The sequence below is a fragment of the Symphalangus syndactylus genome, chromosome 8 (genome assembly GCF_028878055.3).
Source record: "Symphalangus syndactylus isolate Jambi chromosome 8, NHGRI_mSymSyn1-v2.1_pri, whole genome shotgun sequence".
NCBI classification, from domain to species: Eukaryota; Metazoa; Chordata; class Mammalia; order Primates; family Hylobatidae; genus Symphalangus; species Symphalangus syndactylus.
This window is the reverse complement of record NC_072430.2, coordinates 42,035,588-42,059,006: the sequence shown is the minus strand read 5'-3', so window position 1 is coordinate 42,059,006 and position 23,419 is coordinate 42,035,588. Positions and strand designations below refer to the sequence as shown.

General features: G+C 45.8%; 1 protein-coding gene and 1 pseudogene across 1 annotated transcript; one reads left to right on the top strand and one right to left on the bottom strand.

Annotated features, from left to right (window-relative positions):
* Window positions 1-1,100: 1,100 nt before the first annotated feature.
* PROX2 (prospero homeobox 2) lies at window positions 1,101-22,600 on the bottom strand. The gene is made up of 6 exons (XM_055288776.2): window positions 22,346-22,600; window positions 11,467-11,543; window positions 8,757-10,235; window positions 4,701-4,808; window positions 3,100-3,294; window positions 1,101-1,603 (listed from the first exon to the last, which is right to left on the bottom strand). The coding sequence occupies exons 3-6, from the start codon at window positions 10,059-10,061 to the stop codon at window positions 1,433-1,435; spliced, it is 1,779 nt and encodes a 592-aa protein (XP_055144751.1). The 5' UTR covers window positions 10,062-10,235; window positions 11,467-11,543; window positions 22,346-22,600; the 3' UTR covers window positions 1,101-1,432.
* On the top strand, window positions 20,130-21,148 carry LOC129487653 (rRNA N6-adenosine-methyltransferase METTL5-like; annotated as a pseudogene).
* Window positions 22,601-23,419: the final 819 nt, after the last annotated feature.

The following is a 23,419-nucleotide window of genomic DNA, read 5'->3' as shown; positions in this document are numbered from 1 at the left end:
TAGACAGGAAAGAAGCTAATGAACTCACAGACACCCCTTATCAGGACTACAAAGCCCGAGCTGTGTATTCACCCCACCCCACCCCGTGTACCTTTGGCAGTGCTTACAAAGACTTGATCCTGACTAGCTTAGAAGACAGATGCAGTTACTTAGCTTTGTACATGTCTTGCCTATATGCTCAAGATTGGGTCACAATTGTGTTGGGCCAGCAGCGGGGGGAAATGTTGATTTCATGAATTCCTTCATCAGTGGAAGGTCAGCCATGGACTGTGATTTTGTTATGGAGTGGGAGAATTTCCATTTCTGTGTGATGCTGCATTTGTCCCAGTTATGCCATTTATCATCTGCAAAGCTGTGCACAGCCTGTGCAAGGCTCCTGCTGAACTGCAGTTCTTCCTCCCTAATTTAAGCAGCATGGGCCAGATGATCTCCTAAGGCCCTTTCTACCTTTCACAGTCTGAAGTTCAGCTTCTGCATATATGAGGTTGGGGCACCAATTGCAGTGGTCAGCTGGAGACTATTTGCATTATCCAGCTGATAAACTCTTCCAGCAGACAAATGTGAATAAACAGCAACACTCAAGTCCTGCAGAAAGTTTGTCTTGAGTTTGCTGAAATGATCAGCAGAAATCTTGGGCGGTGAAGTGCTCCTAAGTGCTGGGCAGGAGTTGTCAGGTGATGGTGCCCTGTCAGCGCTGGATGCTTACTAGGGGTGGGGTCCTGCTTGAGATCCTGAGTTAGCTGCAGGAGATGGGTCCAGCATGCGGTTGGGCATCAGAAAGTCTTGGTTCCCCCGGGCTCCTGACTGTCACTATCAACCCAGATGTCCTAGCCTCATAGGCTTTGGCGAGTTATCTTGCAGTTCTAAAGCTTCTGTTTGGTCATTTTTAAAATGATGGTAATAACTACTTTTCAGGGTGAAAAGCTTAAAGTATGTGAAAGTATCTAGCAAATAGATGGCGCTTTAATAAGTAGGTGACTAAAAACAGCAATTTGTAAAAACCCCAAATAAGATAACCTTATCTGAAAGAGGGGCTCAAAAAACTGACATTTGTGTGTGAATAACATTGCATAGGACATACTGTCCTTTAATCCTTAACAACCTCATTTTACAGATACAGAGATACCAGGAAGGTCCCAGGGTCACAACACCTGGAAACAATGGAGTTGAGCTTCAAGTCTTCTGATTGGAAACTTGTGTTCCTTTTACAATATACTACCAATACACCAATATAGTTAGTACATTTTATAGTTAAATTTCTGATGATTCTGGAAAGGGAAATAAATGATCAAAATGGTAATAGTGCCTATTTTGGTAGAGTAGATTTCCTTGTGCCCTTTTTGTATGACTACAACTAAATTGCCTTTTAAGACAAACCCAGGAAACCCTAGCCAGTCACTCCTCACGTTGTGGGATCTTAACTCCGAAACAGCTACTGGGGATAGCTGGAAGATTTGAATATCTCTGGGATGTCACTGTCCAGTTTCGAAATAATTTTATAAATGGGTTTCTTCCAGGAAGGATCTGAGTCTCTCCCTGCGGAGACAGCCCTGAAGAACTCCTGTAACGTCAAGCTGGCAATTTCCAAGAAGCAATCTGGAACCTGGATTTCCAAAGAGACCCACAAGAAAGAAAAGACGTGAGGTTGGGAAGCACTGGTGCCAGAGCCCTCACTAGCGGATGCTGCCTGTTTCTTAGGTAGTGGGCTAGGAGCATCCCTGCTCTACTGGCCCCTGATTCTGCAACCCTAGGAATCCTCTGCTCCCTCATCAGACACAAACCTTGATAAGACAGCTCCAATGAGAAAGCCCTGGGAGAAGGTGAATTAAGGACACTTCCTTTGTAGGAGGAGCTGATCCCGCTAATGGGTGACTTTTTACTAAGCAGGTCAGAAAATCTTACTGAAAGTAAATCTGTGGCTCAAAGAGACTTTGGTATTATTTTCCCTAGTACTAACTGTGGAAAGGAGTGCCCCCAAGCTTCTGACTGTCATACCTCATTCCACTGCCTTTTAGGGCTGGGTCTGAAGAGCTTACACTCCTGCTTTCAGAGTTGGTTGACGGGGGTGCTGTTCTAGAATCCTAACCCAGACTGGCACCATGAATGATGGGTTGCCCCACTGCCAAGCTCCAGACCCAGCTTGGCTTGGGGCTTGCTGCCACTGCAGGTCAAATGACCACCCTATGTGGAAAGATGCAGCAGTGCTGCCTGTCCCATACTGGCCCTGACCCCTTAAGCCTCAGAAAGGGAGACGTGGACAATTTTCCCCACAGGTAGTCTTAGCTTTCCAAACATATTCTGACTGACCAGTCAACCAGTGGATGACCACAGTTCTTGTATTTTTTGGAGGTATCAATAAACCACTCTTTGTGATCACAGTCAAGGGAGAAATCAAGAAAAGGGAAGTGTAATCTGTGACCAGATATACCTGGCACCTGCAGAATCAGATGCCAGTCTAACAGCTGTCAGCTGTGCATGAGGCAACACGCGTCTCTTGATTAGGAATGTGCACCAGTGACACCTAGGCTCACCCTTCACTGATGCTTTACCTCTGAGGTGCCACCAGTGTGCCTTCATAGGGATCCCCGAGGGACTGAGCTTGAGTGTTGTTTATTGTTATTTCCAGAAAGGATTTGAGGTGACTTGCTATGGAAGGCCCACTGATACATTTTCAAGGGAAAATACAGATAAGAATCAAATCATGAAAAGCGTAGAAATTGTTGAGAAAACCTAGGCCAAGACTAGGTGCCACAACTGAGCTCAGCATTCAGTCCTGAGCCTCCTGCACTAAGGCAAAAAGGTCAGTAAGTTATGTAACTTGATAATGACAGGGGGGTATTCAGTCTAAGATGTAACACCTGGCAGACCTCTCACTAAGCTTCAGAATGAAGACTGGCTGTAGACTCAGTTTGCTGCTTCCACCTGTTGCCTAAGTGAAGCTGTTGAGGCTGTAATCTTTGTGGATGTTACAGAGATTGGCCCAGGCTGCCCTGGCTCTCAGTAACTTAAGGAAACACAGAAGGGGGATCTTTCCTACAACTCGAATCACGTAGGGAAGACACTCATCAGATCTCATGGGAACGCAGTACATGGTCTTACCTCAAAGTCATTTCCCTTGTTATAGTGCATATTGAGAGCTCGAAAAAGTTCTGAATTGCGGAGAACCACCAGCATTTTGGGATTTGTGACACCATCTGAAATTGCTTGCCGGGCAGATTTTTCCATTTGGATGTAATAAAACTCACGAAAGTTGCTGAACCACTTGATCATCTGGGAGGTAATGCAGCGGTTGAACTGTACAAACAAGAGGTCCATCCAGTCAGACATTTGCCACGAAGTGCTCAGAATTAGAACTGTCTGCTTCCAGCTCAGTATCGGGGTTCATATACATGGCTTTAACCAGCATTAACAGGGGCTTCCTTTAAAAAAAGAAGCGAAGCCACCGCTATTTTCCAAGCCTATTTAGTTATACTCAGAAAAATCTAAATTAGCTACAGTGCCCATTAGAACATAACTTTTTTTTGATATGCTAGATTTATGAGGGTTGTTTTACCCATGAAAAGCTTTTTGTGGTGTTTGAGTGGGACTTAGGGGTCAAGACCAGTGTGGTACCAGATTTTGCTGCACCCAGGTGGACTGCATGGCAGGCCTGTGGCCTTCCACCTGGATAAAGGGCCAAGAGAAGGGCAAGGTGTAGGTCAGGGAGCAGTTTATTAGCAACTTTGAATTGTGGAATGAATTGAAATCAAAATCAGAGGTTGCTTCAGGGATCAACCAACTAACTGAATATGAGGGAAAGAAAAGCTTGAATGATGTAGACCGTAAGTATTAACAGCCCCTAACCCAACACCCAAGGTAAAGGAAGCCCTCAGAAACCTTTTATGGGAACAGGAGAGGTCTGGTCCCAACAACTGGTTTGATTTTCCTTATTGTCACACTTCATCTGTATGTACTTTCACTCAGTTTTGAACTATAGCAATTTGAACATAAATTTGACAGTGTCTGACACTCTGTCTCTCCCACTCTCTCTATATATATTTTTTGTTTGTTTGTTTGTTTGTTTTTGTGTGTTTTTTTGAGATGGAGTCTCGCTCTGTTGCCCAGGCTGGAGTGCAGTGGTGCGATCTCTGTTCACTGCAACATCCGCCTCCCGGGTTCAAGTGATTCTCCTGCCTCAGCCTCCGAGTAGCTGGGATTACAGGCACGCGCCACCACGCCAGCTAGTTTTTGTATTTTTAGTAGAGACGGGGTTTTACCATGTTGGTCAGGCTGCTCTCGAACTCCTGACCTCAGGTCATCTGCCCACCTTGGCCTCCCAAAGTGCTGGGATTAGAGGCCACTGCGCCCGGTCTGTATTTTCTTTTTCATAGTGTCCCCAGCCAAGGCAGAAAACTAGCCAAAAAGGGCACTAACTAGTGTTTCTGTTTCCCTCTACTTTTCCTGCCCATGTGTTTCTGTTTTGGGGATTATCTACAGCTCAGTATCTTAAGAATTTAGACAGCCAACCTTTCTAGCCTAAAGTTATTCATGGTTATTTGGGTAGTCTCAGCCCAGAACTGGACATTGCACCGCTTCCATCAACAACACTAAGGGGAGCTTGAAGTGCACATATAACGACCTAGGACTTGCCTCACAACCAGGCGAAACACACTGCCACTTGGGAGTTCTGCAGAAGCTGCCATTTAGTTGAGTGACTTTACCTGAACATCAGGAAAATAAGCCTTCAGGAGGTTGGAGCTGGGATATCGTGTGAAGAAAAACATTAGTTTGGCCTTCTTCAAGTGACCAGGGTTTAGACCCTCCTGGATTTATCTCAGTGTCAAGGAAAATGAATACTTTAAAATGCCAGTTTATCAATTAACTAGTGAATTCCTTGTTCCTGTGGTTTCTATTTGATTTCATTTTGTTTTTTTGTTTGGAATTGTGTATTTGCTCCATTTTTCTGTCTCTGGAAACTCTGGTCAAATAAGCTGGATGACATATATGTACAGTTAAGTCACAGAATGTAAAAATCATCTCGATGTGGAAAAGTTATGTAGTATAGATGTCAAATACAGTTTGGTGTGTGTGTGTGTGTGTGTGTGTGTGTGTGTGTGTTGTCCGAGTGGGATGGGAAGAGATGGCATTTCTATCCCAGATAAACCATTTCAAAGCCCCAGGCAGAGATTTACTTCCCCTCTCTGCCTCAGTTTCCTCAGCTGTAAAATAAGAGTAAACTAGGTGGTCCCCATTCTGGCTGTCACTCTTATTATTGCCTTCGCAGTGTTGCCTTTATAACCAGCAAACATCTAAGCGGGCTGAGTACCAGCTCATATTTTGCTCTTGCTCAAGAAGCTTGAATGATTGGGCGGCACCCGCTCTCCATTTGCCTGGCAGAACTATCCCTCATCCTTCAGGTCTCAGCTCAGAAGCTCCCGCCTCTGTTAAACCCTTCCTTGCCAAATTAGGCCTTCCTTACCCTGGGCTATGAAGACTCTTTGTACAAACTGTTGCAGTGATGACCTTACTGGAATTTTTACTGCATGTTTGTCTCCTCGTCTAGACTGTGAGCTCCTTGAGAGTGAGGACCTTATCTTTTCATCTTTGTGCCTAGCCCAGTGCTAGGAACATAGTAGGTGCTCAATAAATATTTGTTGTGTGAAGGAGTAAGTGAGTGAACGGTCAACCTTAATCCATACACATATATGGAAATTAGATTCCAAACTATACCTCACTCTGGGAACAGACAGATTACTTCCCCTTTAACAAGAGTCGGAGAGTTGTGATGTGACTGCTTAGCACTGGGGCAGGATGGAAATGAAAAAAAGATTCTTACACAAATATGCTTTGCATTTTTAGGGACAGTCCTTAGGCTGGGTGAGAAGCATTACACAGAGTAACCTGGGATCTCAGATCCGAGAGCTGTAGCTTAAGACAGTTAAGACTTCCACATAGGATGAATCTGTTTAACCAAAAGAAACCAGACTAACTGACTATGGTTATAGGTGGCCCAGGCACCTAGTTGCTGCACAGGAGAACCCTCCCTGCTGCCCCATCAGCCCTACTTATCCTTCCTACAGATCCACAAATGCTGTGGAGAGAATCCTGGATTGGGACTCTAAAGGCCCAGTTTCAGACACTGATTTTGCCACCTATTAGCTGTGTGACCTTGGGCAAGCCACTTATCTGCTCTGAGCCTCATTGCTAAGATGTGGAGTATAGTGGTTAAAGCTCGTACTTGGCCATCAGATCCCGGGTTTGAATCCTGGTTGCTCATTAGTGTGTCTTGGGACTTTGGGCGAGTTAGCTCCCTTCTCTGTCTCTGCTTCTCGGATACCCAATCTTAGAGCGGATGCTTAAGAACGGTGAGATAATATAGGTCTAAACCTCTTACCTGAAATGCTGGGCCAAATGGAGTTCGGATTTCAGAATTTGTTAGCTTATAAAGATAATATGATGTGTGTACCACACATTAACATCCACAGCCGAGACAGTCTATAATCCACTACATTAACATTTCTGCAGCAAAATGTATGACTATACTAAGTGGGATAAAATCTATTAATAGCCTCCAATAAGTGCAGGCCAGGTTTTGCTACCGAAAAAAAAAGATTGCATCATTCTTGGGGGGGCGGGGAAATCATAGGGCTTTTCAAAGCTTTATGGATTTCAGAATTGTAGCTAAGTGGTAGTGGGCACATATGTGTGAAGTGCTGGTAGCCTGCCACCGAGAAGGTGTTCTGTCAATGCTCCCCTCATGATCTTCACATCTGCCCTACCTATGTCACAGGATATCATGTGAACGTGAACGTTCTTTTTATGCTGTAAAGCAGCTTGCTCTCAGGTGGCTTTCATGGCCCACAGGAATAAATCTCTGGTCTTGGACTATAGGCAGCAGGAATGAGGGAAGAGTTGAGGGGCCAGGGTGCTGCCAGGGGACCCCAAGTCATTCCAAAGATAATCAAGTACTTCACCCATGCAGCCAGTCCTGGCTTAGGTATTTCTTAGGATAGGCCCCAAACCTCCAGAAGCTCTCTGAGCCCAATCCCCAATTTAGGGGGCAGGAACAGGCACATGTAGGTGCTCAACAAATAGCAAATTCTGGGAGACCGTCTGTCTGAGGTGTTTTTGCAGCTGTCTGAATTTAATGGAGAGTCAACTAGTGGTTATCAGAGGCCCAGACAGGTAGCCTTTGTTATAAAGAAAATCTGTCTGTGGTGGAATCTCTGCCTCCAAGAGTGGTGGCAAGTGAAGTGTTCTCAGCATTGCTTTTACAGTTGCTCGCTGACTTCCAGGAAAGCTTTGGGGTGTTTCCAACACTTTTGACCGGCAGGGGGTGCTCATGACATTTAGGACACAAAGACAGGTTCTGGCATGGTAATGAACTGGTCCCACCCCATCCTGCTGCCCTCACAGCAGTTGCCAGGCAAAGGACACGACTATTCCCACTGGATATGCAACTCCACAGACTCATCAGCTTCTGGAGATTCGCCTCAAAGCTGCACATGAGAAGCAGCAGCGTAAGCACATCTATCTTAAAAAGCAACATCCAAAATATATTCTCAAGAACTGAAGTTCTGCAAGATGCTTGTTAGAAGTGGATTATTCTATGGGTCATATGGGTTTGGGGCTGTATACATTCTCCTCTTAGGGCTTCCATTTACTCATTTTAAAGGCTCTGAGAATTCCTGCAGAAAAGAAACTATCTCAGTATTTCCCCAAGGTACTTTTTCTTCTAATTCAACAATTATTAATATCCTGAAGGTTACTCTGGGAAATACATTAAGAGAGTAGCGTCTACTTAAGGGTTGCAAAGATGATGCAATAAGATCCAGAGCCCTGCAGATCAGCCTGGGCCACTCGGGCCTCCTCATGGGGAGCCTCCTCTCCCTTCATATGCCCAGCCCCTAGTCTCCAGGCACTCCATTGCACCTTGGAAGTTGTTCCTTAAACTGAAGACTTCTGGCCATTTCCAGCCACCCCTCTGGGTTTAATCCCCGAGGAAAACTTTTCCATCTGGCCCAGAAGTTTCTGGTCCCTCATCTGCTCCCCAGGAATTATCTACACAATACAGGATTTTTGCCTATAGAGCTATGGGGTTGGGGAGGCCATACCTCAGATGACATCATTCCTTTGACCCTCTCCTCCTAAGTGTATGGGCAGCTGACAACCAAATTATGGATTCTTTCTTTCTTAGGGTATTCATTGTATTTCAGAAGCCTATTTGAGTCTCAAAACAAAACCCTTTTAGACCCAAAGGAATAAGTCAAGTGGCAGAACCCGATGGGTCATAGAAGAAGGTAAGTGAACCTTCCCAGGTCCTTAAATTCCAGAATGTGGTCACCACTTTAAGCTGAAGGCCCAGAGCAACATTAAGAAGACCCTGAGTGATCTGTCCCCCAGCTCCTCTTCAACTTTCAGTTTTCTTGTTTCTCTGCACAGTGTCAATGATAATTTATTTGTTGAGACATTGTCTCTCTCTGTTACCCAGCTGGAGTGCAGTGGTGCAATCATAGCTCACTGTAACCTCGAACTCCTGGGCTCAGGCAATCCTCGTGCCTCCGCCTCCTGAGTAGCTAGGACTACAGGTGTGGGCCATCATGTGCAGATAATTTTTTATTTTTAGAGATGGGGTCTAGCTATGTTGTGCAGGCTAGTCTTGAACACCTGTCCTCAAGTAATCCTCCCACCTTGGCCTCCCAAAGCACTGGGATTACAAGCATGAGCCACACTGCACCTGGCCAACAATGAGAACTTCAATTGCTATTAAAGGATATGTGGACCGAAGAGAAAGGCAGTGCCTCCGTGACAGCATGCAGGCCTCTCTGTTCCATCTTCACCGAGGGAAGAAGGGGTAGACTTTCCAGATGGGCAGAGGTGAAAGGCAGGGGACACTGATGCTGGCTCAGGACCAATGGTTGCGGTTTAGTAGTTCTCCAAGGTTGTAGGGCAGGCTCTGAGGAGGGGTGCCTCTGGGAAGATGAGTCCTGGGGAGGACTGCTACTCCAATGGTCATTGTTGCATCCATGACCCAGTAGCTGGCTAAGAATCTGACTTTCCTGGATGTGGGAAGGTGCAGTCAAGGGACAGTTTGCTGGGGGATCCTGACAGGGTTTGGGGATCATTCTTGGAGGGATGGGGTACCTAGGAGAATCTAGAGGCTTGGCCAGTGATAAGTTTCCTAATGGGACCCCAGCTTGTAGCTGGACCCTCCTGGGCAAGGAAGCCAAAGCAAGTGGATCTTTACAGGCCCCTCCCACAGGAGGTGAGGGCTCGCTTCTACCCTCTGGCAGCCGCCCCTGGAAGCTTCTGTCCAGCTGAGTCAGGCGGCCTGGTGGATCCAATAGTACCTTTTGTAATACTGAGTCCACAGCCTGGGACACTGCCCTGGTCAGCTCTTTCCTCAGAATCTCCAGCGAAGCTGGTGCTCCAGAAGGAAGGAACCTGGGCTCCTCAGACTCTTGGTGTTTTTCTGCCCCAGAGAGGTCCTCGCTGGAACCTTGCTGGTGGTCACTGTCCACAGCCCAGGGGCGAGGCCCACAGCCATTCCCCTGCTTTGCACTCAGAGGGCCTTTCCCCGTGCCACAGCCTCCTGGCCCCTGAGCTGTGTCCCTGGGCTTGGCAGCCTGTAGGATGTGCTCTTGCAGATGTCTTAGCTGTTGCTTCAGCAGGTGAAGTTGTTCTCTTACACGAGGGCCCCCCTTCCTGTTGCCCTGGTCCCGGGCAGCGGCTGGCATCAGGAGGCCTTGCTGTGTGGGAAGGCTCTGCTTCCTCTTCCTCCCTCGGGCCTTCTCTGGGCAGCGTGGGCTGTCCCCAGCTTGCACTCTGCCTGGCACCAGAGGATTCGGGGAGAGACACATGCCTCGGACGATGGTCTCCACTCTGGCCCTCTTCGCCTGGATGTGCTCATCACCAAACCATTCGGGGTCTGTAGGGCTGGAGCTGGGGACCTGATTCCAGGGCAACAGGGAGTCTCTATCCAGCTCTGGAGGGGATGAGCTTCTCTTGCCTTCCATACAAGCATCTGCTAGGTGGGAGCAGATCTGGGGCTGAGGAGAAAGCAAGATGGAGTTTGGATCCATCCCAGGCACTTGTTCAGGGCTTCAGGAATTCCTCCTCCTTATTTCCTCAGCTGGAAGTGCACCCAGAATGAGCTGGGCTTCCTCCTGTGCACTTAGAAGGGTGAAGAGCCACTGTCGCTGAGGAAGGATTCAGATTCTGGGATGCCAGGGCTCATGAACCTCCTGGGCAGACTCCTGAAATTAGAGACAGGAAGAAAACAGTACATGTGACTTTGAACAGTCCTTTTTAAATGTGAATGTGCAAACATTCAATGCGGTCTCGTTAAAGTGCAGATTTCAATTCAGTAGATCTGGGGTGGGGCAGAGATTCTCCATTTTAAACCAGCTCCCAGGTAATGCTGATGCTGCTGGTCTCAGAACCCCACTTTGAAGAGATTCCCAGAGTGATCTTACAGGGAGAAAAATCTTCTCCTGCTTGGGCATAACAATAAAATAATAATATCGTAGTGGCAGCCACCTGAACAACTGGCATTATGCCAAGAACTCTACATCCGTTAATTTAATTAATGTGTCATAACAGCTCCATGAGAATGTGGTCATGCCTATTGTCTACAGATAAGGAAACAAGATCAGAGAAGAAGCTACTTCCCTATGGTCATGCAGCTCGTAAGTGACAGACTGGGGTCAAACCAAGCTTTGTCTGATTCGGAGTGGCTTTTCTAGTGACTAAGGGCAACAGAATCACCCAAGGCACTTCTAAAAATAGCAATTTCGGCAGGGCACAGTGGCTCACGCCTGTAATCCCAGCACTTTGGGAGGCCGAGGCAGGCGGATCACCTGAGGTTGGGAGTTTGAGACCAGCCTAACCAACAGGGAGAAACCCTGTCTCTACCAAAAGTACAAAATTAGCTGGGTGTGGTGGCAGGCGCCTGTAATCCCAGCTACTTGGGAGGCTAAGGCAGGAGAATCACTTGATCCTGGGAGGCGGAAGTTGCCATGAGCCGAGATCGCTCCATTGCACTCCAGCCTGGGTGACAGAGCAAGATTCCATCTCAAAAAAAAAAGCAAATTCAGGCCGGCCACGGTAGCTCATGCCTGTAATCCCAGCACTTTGGGAGGCCAGGGCGAGTGGATCACCTGAGGTCAAGAGTTTGAGACCAGCCTGGCCAACATGGTGAAACCCCATCTCTACTAAAAATACAAAAAATTAGCTGGGTGTGGTAGCATGCACCTGTAATCCCAGCTACTCAGGAGGCTGGGGCAGGGGAATCACTTGAACCCGGGAGGTGGAGGTTGCAGTGAGCTGAGATTGTGCCACTGCACTCCAGCCTGGGCGACAGAGGGAAACTCTGTCTTAAGAGAAAAAAGAAAAAGAAAAAAAAAAGCATTGCCTTCCTAACTCTTGGAAAAATCAGATTACACATTCATTGTTCAACTATTTATTGAACAACTATTTATTGAGCACCTGCTGTGTGTCGGGCCTTCTTCTGGGCTCATGGAGTGAGCAAGATCAGCATAGTCTGCCCTCCTGGAACAGGCAATCTAGCAGGGAAAGCAGAGAATAAACAAATATATTTTCAGTGTGTGATACCTGCTGTGAAGAGAAAGCACAACAAAGGGTTGGAAACTGGAGAGAGCGGTTGGGGAGAAGGAGGGAGCTATTTCAGGAAAGACTGCCTAAAGCTATTTTATTCCCACAAAGCATCAAAGTACGCTATACTCCAACTACATCACTTGCTTTCTAACTAATAATAATCATTAAACTGGGCCGGGCACGGTGGCTCACACCTGTAATCCCAGCACTTTGGGAGGCCGAGGCGGGGGGATCACAGGTCACCATCCTGGCTAACACGGTGAAACCCCGTCTCTACTAAAAATACAAAAAATTAGCCGGGCGTGGTGGCGGGCGCCTGTAGTCCCAGCTACTCGGGAGGCTGAGGCAGGAGAATGGCGTGAACCCGGGGGGCGGAGGTTGCAGTGAGCCGAGATCACACCACTGCCCTCCAGCCTGGGCGACAGAGCGAGACTCTGTCTAAAAAAAAAAGTCATAATCATAATAATTAAACTGGCGGAATTGATATTTTAACCAACAGGGACACTACAACGATACCCTGGATATGTTAAATTTGATATCAGTACTAGACAGACATCTAAATGTCAAGATGTCAAGAAAGCAATTGGAGGCTGGGTGCGGTGGCTCATGCCTGTAATCCCAGCACTTTGGGAGGCAGAGGCGGGTGGATCACGAGGTCAGGAGTTCAAGACCAGCCTGGCCAACATAGTGAAACCTTGTCTCTACTTAAAAAAATACAAAAATTAGCCGAGTGCGGTGGCGGGCATCTGTAGTCCCAGCTACTTGGGAGGCTGAGGCAGAAGAATTGTTTGAATCCAGACGTTGGAGGTTGCAGTGAGCCAAGATCGCACCACTGCACTCCAGCCTGGGTGACACAGCAAGACTCTGTCTCAAAAAACAAAACAAAAAACAAACAGAAAGCAATTGTAGAAATAAGCCTGGGGTTCAGTCGGGGAGATCTGGGCTAGAAATATAAAATTGAGGGTGGTCAGCATGTGGCTGGATGAAGTCACGAAGGGAGTAAATGTAGACAGAGAAGGGAGGAGGGCCAAGGTCCAAGTTCTGGGACACAGGGACATGAAGAGGCTGGGGGCATGAGCTGGAGTCAACCAAGGCAACTGAGAAGGAGCAGTCAGAGAGGCAGGGGGAAACCTAGGGGTGTGCGAGGTCCTGGCAACTAAGTGAAGTAAATGTTTCTAGGAGGAGGGAGAGGCCAAGTCACAGAGGGACTGTAAATTGGCCATTTGAATTAGTAATGTGGAGTCACTGGGAATCTTGATCAACAGTTTTGGTGGAGTACAGGAGAAAAAAGCCTGATTGACGTGGATTTAAGGGAAAGGACAAGAGGATTAGGTGACATTGAATTTGACAACTCTTTCAAGGAGTTTTGTAAAGAAGACAGAAATGAGACAGTGCTGAAAGAGAAAATGGGGTCAATGAGTTTTTCAAGATAGGAATAACAGCATATTTGTAGGCTGATAACGATGCTGCAGAAAGATGAAATATGTTAATGTAGGCAAGAGGGGGAGAATTTCTGGAGCCATGTGCTTGAGTAGGAAGGAGGGGAAGAAATCTAGTGCACACAAGGAGGGATTGACTTTAGACAGGGGAACGCTCAGTTCAACCATGCAGCAAGAGGAAGAGCAGTGGAGGTACACCAGTGCAGGCAGGTGGATAAATGTGATGGGAACTGGTGGAAGTTTTCTTTTGATTGTTTCCATTTTCTCAATGACATTGTCACTGGTATTAATCTTCTAAAATGTAGCTAGCTCTGCTTATGCCCCTCTATGGAATCAAAGTCTTTGCTAGCTTCCTGTGGACTAGAAGGTTCAGGTGTCTCAGCTCTTCACAAACATGGTCTCGATCTAACTCCTTTGGAGCCACTACCCTCAACACTTGCCTGTGTCCAGCTGTCCTGGACTTTGTGTTCACTGAACAGGCCAAGCTCCTTCCAGCCTCTGTGTCTTTGCACTTACATTCTCTCAGCCTGACCAGCCCTTCTCCCATTTTTCCACTGACAAACTCTTATTCCTGTTTCAAAATCCAACTGAAATGTCACTTCCTCTCTGAAGTGATCAATGCATCTTCCCCTTTAGACTGTGAGCTCCCTCTTTGTGTCCCCAAGTAGTGCCTGACTGCCAGATGTTACCAGATGTTTGCTAACTCCATTGAATAAATTGTACATAAACACTTCATTTATATTGATTTTTGTCTCCTCAATAGACAATACTTTATTTCAGATCTCTCCAGCACCTAGCATGGAGGCTTGTGTATGGAACAAAATCAATGCAGACAGAAAGACCGACGGGTAGATAGAGTCATTGATTAGAAGGGCATAGAACCACTAACATTGCTGAATCTCCCTTGTGGGTTATTCAAGGTATTGTTTCTGAGGTTCTGTGTAGTCTGTGTGCTCCAGAAGACAGATCTACTAGGGTAACAGATGAGACCAGTGTGTTTAATGAAGCAACAATGAACAGAAATATCTTGAGGCCAGAAACTGGAAATCCAGACAGACTCCACTGTGGTTGGGTGCCCAGAGATGTTTACACCCATGCAATCATGGAAACTCTGCCTCTGGGCTGCTGAGAAACAGGAAACCTCTGTGCTGAGGCCGGCTGCTGCCCACAGCCCTTTATCTGCGTAAGTGTGCATGAAGCAGCGATACTTTCTGTTTGAAAATTAGCTAGTAGCACTCTCATATTCACTGATGGAGGTAGCAATTGTCACAATCCTTTAAAAATAGCTTTATTGCATCTCTTAGATGATGAAAGTAATGTAGGATCATTTTACTTCCCAAATATAGAAATGTATTAAGAGGAAAAGAAAGACACTCTAATGCTGCTCCCACAGAAAATCAGTTAAAATTTTGGTGTTCATCATTTTTGCCAAACTCTTTTCTCCATGTACAGAGAAGTTTATAATTTCTCGTAATTATATATATATATTGAAAAAAACAAAAATGGTATTATAGATATACAGTTTTATGCCTCCATTTTTTAATCTTTCATGTGGATGAATATCAATCTACAGCAACATTGTGAAAGCTGATAATATTCCATTGTATAGATGTACCCTAATTTACTTAACAAGTTCTCCTTTGATAGATTCCTTCTTATATTTTCACTATTATAGAAGCATAGACAGGCCTGGCGCAGTGGCTCACGCCTGTAATCCCAGCACTTTGAGAGGCTGAGGTGGGCGGATCACGAGGTCAGGAGATTGAGACCATCCTGGCTAACACGGTGAAACCCCGTCTCTACTAAAAATACAAAAAATTAGCCAAGCGAGGTGGCGGGCGCCTGTAGTCCCAGCTACTCGGGAGGCCGAGGCAGGAGAATGGCGTAAACCCCGGGAGGCGGAGCCTGCAGTGAGCCAAGATCACTCCACTGCACTCCAACCTGGGCGACAGCGAGACTCCGTCTCAAAAAAAAAAATAGCATAGACAAGATACTACGGAGATGGAGAACATAGACCCACAAGTCAGACTGCCTAGACTTGAATCCCTAGAGCCACTTGGCTAGCTTGGTGACCTCTCCATACCTCAGTTTTCTCATCAGTAAAATGGGCATAACCATAATATCTATGGTTATTGTGGAATTCATATCTGCATCCAATAAGTTAACACATGTTATATTTTTAGAACAGTTCCTGGCACTTAGTTATTGCTGATAAGTTGTAGCTATTGTTATTATGAATAATATTGGGATTAACACTCCTACATATATCTTTGGGGACTACATTTCTAGAAGTGAAAATATTGCCTCAAAGGCTAAGACTATGTTAAACTGTTCTACTTCTTTTCTAACTGTCCTCCAGAAATGTACCAACTGATTGGGGGTAGAGAGGAGGGACTGAAGCAGAACCTTCAACTTTTTTTTTTTTTTTGAGATGGAGTTTAGCTCTTGTTGCCCAGGCTGGAGTGCAATGGCGTGATCTCGGCTCACCACAACCTCTGCCTCCCACTTTCAAGCGATTCTCCTGCCTTAGCCTCCCAAGTAGCTGGGATTACAGGCATGCACCACCACGCCCGGCTAATTTTGTATTTTTAGTAGAGATAGGGTTTCTGCATGGTGGTCAGGCTGGTCTCGAACTCCCGACCTCAGGTGATCTGCCCACCTTGGCCTCCCAAAGTGCTGGGATTACAAGCATGAGTCACCATGCCTGACCTCAACTTTTACTCTGTATATTTCTATATTAATTGAATTTTTACAAGAATATATTCATGTGTTGTTTGTATATATATACTTTTAAATAGCCAATTTGTGCTCCTACCAACGTATCTATAAAAGAACATAAATCTCCTTATTTTTATCAACACTGGGCATTGTCTTTTAAATCTTTGCCATTATGATAGGTGATAATGTTACCTCATGATGTGTATTTCTTTGATTCTCAGTAATCCTGCTCAGTTTTCATATATTTTTTGGAAATATTAATGGATTGTATATTAAGAGACTTAAAAATGTTTATACCATTTGAATCAATGAGTCTATGTCTATGAAGTTAAGCCAAGGACATGATGGCTAGACTCATAAATTTAAGTCAAAGATGGCCATCCAAGTATTATTAATAAGATTAGGCACAGTTAAAGTATGGTATAATCTACATGATGCCATATTATGCAATCATTTTGAAAAATAGTGTTTAAGTAAAGTTTATGTAACATTATTTTATAAAACTGGAGTGGGGGTTAAGAGAAAATTAGATATTAAAAATACAAAGAAAAATATGAGGCCAGGTATGGTGGCTCATGCCTGTAATCCTAGCACTTTGGGAGGCTAAGGTGGGAGGATCGCTTGAGCTCAGGAGTTTGAGAGTAGCCCAGGCAACATGGCGAAACCCTGTCTCTCCGAAAAAAAATCAGCTGGGCATTGTGGTGGCTTGTGCCAGTAGTCTCAGCTACTAGGGAGGCTGAGGCAGGAGGATCACTGAGACCAAGAAGTTGAGGCTGCAGTGAGCTCTGATTGTGCCACTGCACTCTAGCCTGGGCAACAGAGTGAAAGCCTGCCTCAAAAAAAAAAAAAATAATAGTACACACACACACACACACACATAAATTATAGAGAAAGAAACACATCGGCCGGGCGCAGTGGCTCACACCTGTAATCCCAGCACTTTGGAAGGCCGAGGCAGGTGGATCACGAGGTCAGGAGATCGAGACCATCCTGGCTAACATGGTGAAACCCTGTCTCTACTGAAAATACAAAAAATTAGCCGGGCGTAGTGGCGGGCATCTGTAGTCCCAGCTACTCGGAGAGGCTGAGGCAGGAGAATGGCGTGAACCCGGGAGGCGGAGCTTGCAGTGAGCTGAGACTGCGCCACTGCACTCCAGCCTGGGTGACACAGTGAGAGTCCACCAAAAAAAAAGAGAAATGCATCAAAATGTTGTTTATGGGTGATAGAACCACAGGTAATTTTTTTCTCTATTTTTTCTTTTTATTTTTCTGAATTTTCAATATTTTTAATGGATATGTTTTCAGTTTTGTAATGAAAAAAGGCAATCTTGCCTTTGTTAGTTAAACATTTGCATGTATGGAGAAGGCTATGCATGCATAACCTTGAAGGCAGGGGATATATGGGAAATCTCTGTCTGTACTTTCCATTCAATTTCACCGTGAACCTAAAACCAATCTAAAAAATAAAGTCTAGGCCAGGCGCGGGGGCTCATGCCTGTAATCCCAGCACATTGCGAGGCTGAGGCGAGTGGATTGCCTGAGGTCAGGAGTTCGAGACCAGTCTGGCCAACATGGTGAAACCCTGTCTCTACTAAAAATACAAAAAAATTAGCTGAGCGTGGTGGCGTGTGCCTGTAATCCCAGCTACTCGGGAGGCTGAGGCAGGGGAATTGCTTGAACTAGGGGGGTGGAGGTTGCAGAGAGCCGAGATCAAGCCACTGCACTCCAGCCTGGGCAACAGAGCGAGACTCCATCTCAAAAAAATAAATAAATAAACAAAGTCTAGACAGATGTGGTGGTGCTTGCCTGTAGTTTCAGCTACTCAGGAAGCTGAGATGGGAGGACTGCTTGAGCCCAGGAGTTCAATGCTGTAGTGTGCTATGATCACGCCTATGAATAGCCACTGCACTCCAGCCTGGGCAACAAAGTGAGACCCTGTCTCTAAAAAAATAAAATAAAATAAGTAAAGTCTATTTTTTTTAAAAAAACTGCACTTTTTTCTCATTAACTCTTCCCAGATACATATTCCTAGGTACCAGAAATAAAAAACCCCACTGGAGAAGCAAATTTAGCTACAAACACAAGCATAGAACACAAGGCTTATAAGATAACTGCGAAGGCACATAGGATTTTATAGCTGGAAAATGTAAAATGAGGGTGAGTTTGAATTTCAAGTATATAATGGACGACATAAGGCTGGATGTGGTAGCTCACACCTGTAATCCCACCGCTTTGGAAGGCCAAGGCTCAGGGATCGCCTGAGCCCGGGAGTTCGAGACCAGGCTGGGCAACATATCAGATCCAATCTCTGCAAAAAATAAAAAAAATTAACCAGATGTGGTGGCACCTGTCTGTGATTCCAGCTACTTGGGAGGCTGAGGTGGGAGGACCTCTTGAGCCCAGGAGGTCGAGGCTGTAGTAAGCCATGATGGCACCATTGCACTCAGCCTGGGCAACAGATCAAGACCCTGTCTCAAACAAACAAACAAACAAACAAGAACATACGAGAGAAGTTGTGTGTTTTCTCCTTTCAGCTTTGTGTTGGAGCACCGGGGCATGAGCTGAAAATGAACAGCCAGTGTCTGTGGCATCATCACCTGCACAGATCACCTCCTACGTGGCAGCCTTTCTCCCTGTGGGTCTGTGTCCTTCCATGGAATATCCCTGGAGAGCTCCTGAAGCTCTGCCCAAGTGGGAAAAAGGGGAAGGGCTGCCTATGGGGCTAGCTGAGGTGGGACTGGCAGCTCACAGGCCGTGTCTCCCCTTCTGTGATATGTACACATTTAGGGAACAGCAAACACCTTTGATGCGCTTCAGCTGGGTCACGGGAGAACCAATCAATAAAGCAAGGTGGGCTATGGAGAGTCCTTAGGTAAAAGGTACCTCGTGAAGCCCAAGAGATGCTAACTCATTCTCATCACTGTCATTGAAGCTCAAATCAGATTTATACAAGAAGTTTTATTGTTATTTCCTTGATAAAATTCCTGCCTGGTTTTTGTTGGGAAAACATGTTTTTCTTTGCAGTATTTTGTTCATTCATTTCCTAGATTCAGTTGGATTCCAACCGGACCAGACTTGTGCTTAGTAGATGACCACCCAACATGATTGGAAAGGTATGGAGGAAAATGCCTTATCCTGAAACAGCTGCTTTTACCTTCATCAACACTTATCATGGGATCTAAGGGCCCACCACTGGCATTTCATAATAATGATGACTTAATCACATCTGTATATGAATACATTTTTGCCTTACCTATTGTACTCCTGAATAGCCTCCCATCCAAATACATGCCAGACAGAGCTAACTTTTGCAACTGATGAAGACTTGTTCAGGGTAGCACATCTCAAAGTCACATAGTGTTTTTATGCTTTACAAAGGCATTTTCATATACAGCCTTGTCCTGTTTTATTCTCTACGATGAGAGGCCCCCTGCACTGTCCCCACTCTGCTGCAGGTCGGAGGCCACCCATCCATCTCCTGTCCAGCCCTGAGCAGCTCTCTTCACTGCACTGGCTAATGACAGAAATGAGGAGAGGGGGTCAGACTGACAGGCCCAGGCCACACAGCCCTGTCCATCCACAGACACAGACACAATGGAGTCAGAAGTCCTGGTAGTCTGCATCAATGATGGCTGTGAACTATGGAATGATCTACCAGGTATCAGACCTGGGGGGATTTGTGAGCTATTTTTTTTTTCTTTTGAGATGGAGTCTTGCTGTGTCACCCAGGCTGGAGTGCAGTGATGATCTTGGCTCACTGCAACCTCCACCTCCTGGGTTCAAGTGATTCTCCTGCCTCAGCCTCCCAAGTAGCTGGGACTACAGGCATGTGCCACCATGCCCAGCTAATTTTTTGTATTTTTAGTAGAGGCAGAGTTTCACCATGTTAGCCAGGATGGTCTCGATCTCCTGACCTCATGATCTGCCCGCCTCGGCCTCCCAAAATGCTGGGATTACAGTCGTGAGCTACCGCGCCCAGCCCTTTGTTAGCTCTTATGTAAACTTACACAAATTAGCTCTGCCTTTTCGCCTTCAGTTTCTCTGGCTGTAAAATGGGGTTGATACCAGCCAGTCTCCTAGGATTGTGGTGAGGATCACATGTGGTGGGCCCTGCATTCTCTGGTGCTGGAAATAGGCACTCCTTAAACTGGTTTCCTTTCCTCCTAGGTGGGTTCAGAAGCCCCCACAGCCATAGAACTCTAGAGCTGGAAAGGGCTTAGGAGCATCTGGTACAGTGGCTGGTCTCCAGATTTTCATATTTTTAGATTTCAACCATTAATAAAATGAAGAGGTCTTCTGGCCCCGGCCAAGGTGCCGGTCGCCTCCTGAGATCCTGTGCCTTCAAACCCTGAGAGTCCATATTTTTAAAAAAACAAAATGAAGGAATTAAGGCTTAAGGAACTAGAGAGTCACCTGAAATAATTGGATGGATTCTAAAAGGCCAAGCTACTTCTAGAACAGTATCCCACCAAGCTTCACATTGCAGCATGTATGCTCTATGCAATCCATAACACTTATGATGACATTGAAAGTGAAGTTTTTGCAGATCCAGGCTGTAGTTGTGGAATGCTTAGCATCGGAACTGCAGTGTTAGGAGCAGGGTTGTGTGTTGGATTTGACAGAGATGAAGATGTATTGGAAATATTTAATAGGAATGTGGAAGAGTTTGAGTTAACAAATATTGACATGGTTCAATGTGATGTGTGCCTGTTATTTAACAGGATGTCAAGTCATTTCATACAGTAATTATGAATCCGCCTTTTGGAACCAAAAATAATAAAGGGATAAATATGGTTTTTCTAAAGACTGCTTTGGAAATGGCAAGAACAGCAGTATATTCTTTACACAAATCCTCCGAGAACATGTTGAAAAGAGAGCTGCAGAATGGGAAATCAAGATAGATATGATTTCAGAGCTTCAGGATGACCTGCCAGTATCATACAAGTGTTTTTTTTTTTTTTTTTTTTTTTTTTTTGATATGGAGTCTTGCTCTACTGCCAGGCTGGAGTGCAGGGGCATGACCTTGGCTCACTGCAACCTCTGCCTCCCGGGTTCAAGCAATTCTTCTGACTCAGCTTCCCAAGTAGCTGGGATTACAGGCGCCCACCACCACGCCCGGCTAGTTTTTGTATTTGTAGTAGAGACAGGGTTTCACCATCTTGGCCAGGCTGCTCTTGAACTCCTGACCTTGTAATCCACCCGCCTCGGCCTCCCAAAGTGCTGGGATTACAGGCGTGAGCCACTGCGCCCGGCCCATACAAATTTCATAAAAATAAATCAGTGGACATTGGAGTGGACCTAACTCAGTTTTCGTTTTAAAAGCCCCCAGAACAAAAGTAGTTTAAAACTGATTTAAAATGAATAAAAAATTGGTTTACTAAAAATAAAAAATAAAATGAAGAGGAAAGATATTGGACCAGTTTGAGAGTTACTGACATTTTATTTTGCAGGTAAAGGCACAAAAAATAAGTACACAAAAGACTACTATCTACCATCACTTTTATTTTCTCTTTAAAATTTTTTCATCTCCCTTCACTGACACACGATTTTTATTTCTTAAAGAATCTTAGCCGGGCGGGGTGGCTCATGCCTGTCATCCCAGCACTTTGGGAGGCTGAGATGGGTAGATTACCTGAGGTCAGGAGTTCGAGACCATCCTGGCTAACATGGTGAAACCCTGCCTCTACTAAAAATACAAAAATTAGCTGGGCGTGGTGGCACACGCCTGTAATCCCAGCTACTCAGGAGGCTGAGGCAGGGAGAATTGCCTGAACCCGGGAGGTGGAGGTTGCAGTGAGCCGAGACATGCCATTGCACTCCAGCCTGGGCAACAGAGCAAGACTCCATCTCAAATAAAATAAAATAAAATCTTAACCACTTTGTTTTTAAAAGAATAAAAGGGAGAAAGGCATAATATGCAAATAAGTTTAGCTTTGTGAAAAACTCTTTACATTATCTTTTCTCATTTTTCTAAAAACCAAGGGAAATGTTATAGACTGGCATTAGGGGTCCTAGGATCTTCATGACATGCCTTTACTTTATGGATGAGAAACCAGGAGCCCAGAGAGGTAAGGTGACATGCCCAAGGTCACAGAGCAACTGCAATGCCTCCTTGCTCTCTAGGAAAACACCCCTGGACATCAGAGATCCTTTCATGTGGCTGTCCAAGCACTTGGGCTGGGAGTTAGGAGGTCTGGGCACTACTCCCAGTCATTGGCCCTAAAGCCGCACTTTCTGCATTTCAGCTTTTATAAAATGGAGATGATAATCACTCCTTCACTCAGAACTTGGGTGAGAATCTAATGAAAGAAGAGCTTCAAAAGGGCTCCAGAGATGCATACACTGTATTGTGGAGTGAGGAATTAGGGAGTGAAATGTCTCCATGTCTATAATTTGCCTGAAAGTATTTCAGCTAACAAAAATAAATGAAGCAAATACATATGAACAATTGTTAAATCTAGGTGATGAGTATACGGGTGGGTATTGCTATGCTACTGTGTCTACTTCTCTGCATATTTGACAATTTTCATAATCTTCCATAATTTTTTACAAAGTACTCTGGCAAGGTAAATGGAAAGGATGATGTTACTCACAGGGAAGAGGTCCTCCTGGAGGTCCTTGTCTTGGGCTCTGTGGCCAGGTGGGGCCAACCACTCTAGAAGACAGAGCAGCCCACTCTTCACCAGCCCTGGGCAGACAGAGCCATGGTCAGGAAGTGCTTCTGGTTTCCCTGCTACCTCTCCAGGCAGGCCGGGTGCCCGTGGCTGGGTGAGGGGAGCCTCTGGCCCCTTCTTAGCACAAGGCACTGTCTGACAGACTGTCTTGCTGCAGCCGCTGACTCTGGGGACAGTGGGGGCTGCTTAGCGCAGCCAACCAGCATGGGGGGCTTATGAATATGCAAATAGAGGCCAGCTGGTTGGCTGCCCCCATGCCATTTCTCAACGCCACCCCAACTCAGGTGCCCAGAAAAGCCAGCTCAGAGAGGGCCTTCCTGAAATGCCATCTCTTCTGTCCTTGCCTATGGACCACAGAGCCCTTTGAAAACTTGGGGACTGAATCATCCAGCTTCTCATTGCTCTGGCCTCCAGCGGGAAGCTCCTGACTTCTGCTTTCAAATTCCCCAGAGAGGCAGCTCCAATATGAACATCTTTCTCCCTGTCCTTCAAGCATCCTGAGAAGACTGGAATCAGCCCAACAGCAAACCATGGCATCTCAGATCTGCAGGAAGGAGAGGCTGCATGGTCCCTCCCTCCCGCAGAGGCCTGAACACTGCTGAGGAAGCTGTTGCTGGGCCAAAAGCACCCATCCCTGACAGATCTGGGAGAACTCACTGGCCAAACCCACCTACTCCCGAATGTAACCCAAATTTTGCCCTCCCCTCCTCCTTCAGCTTGGGAAGTGGAGGGGATGTTGTGAAATATAGCAATGAAAATTAGTAAACTACAGCTCAACTCATCAACGTGGACAAATCCTCAAAATACAGTGTTGACTGAAAGAAGTAAGTCACAGAGGCTGGGCTCAGTGGCTCACGCCTGTCATTCCGGCACTTTGGGAGGCTGAGGTGGGCAGATAACTTGAGCCCAGGAGTTCAAGACCAACCTGGGCAACATAGAGAGATCACATCTCTACTAAAAATACAAAAAGAAAAAAAAATTAGCCAGGTGTAG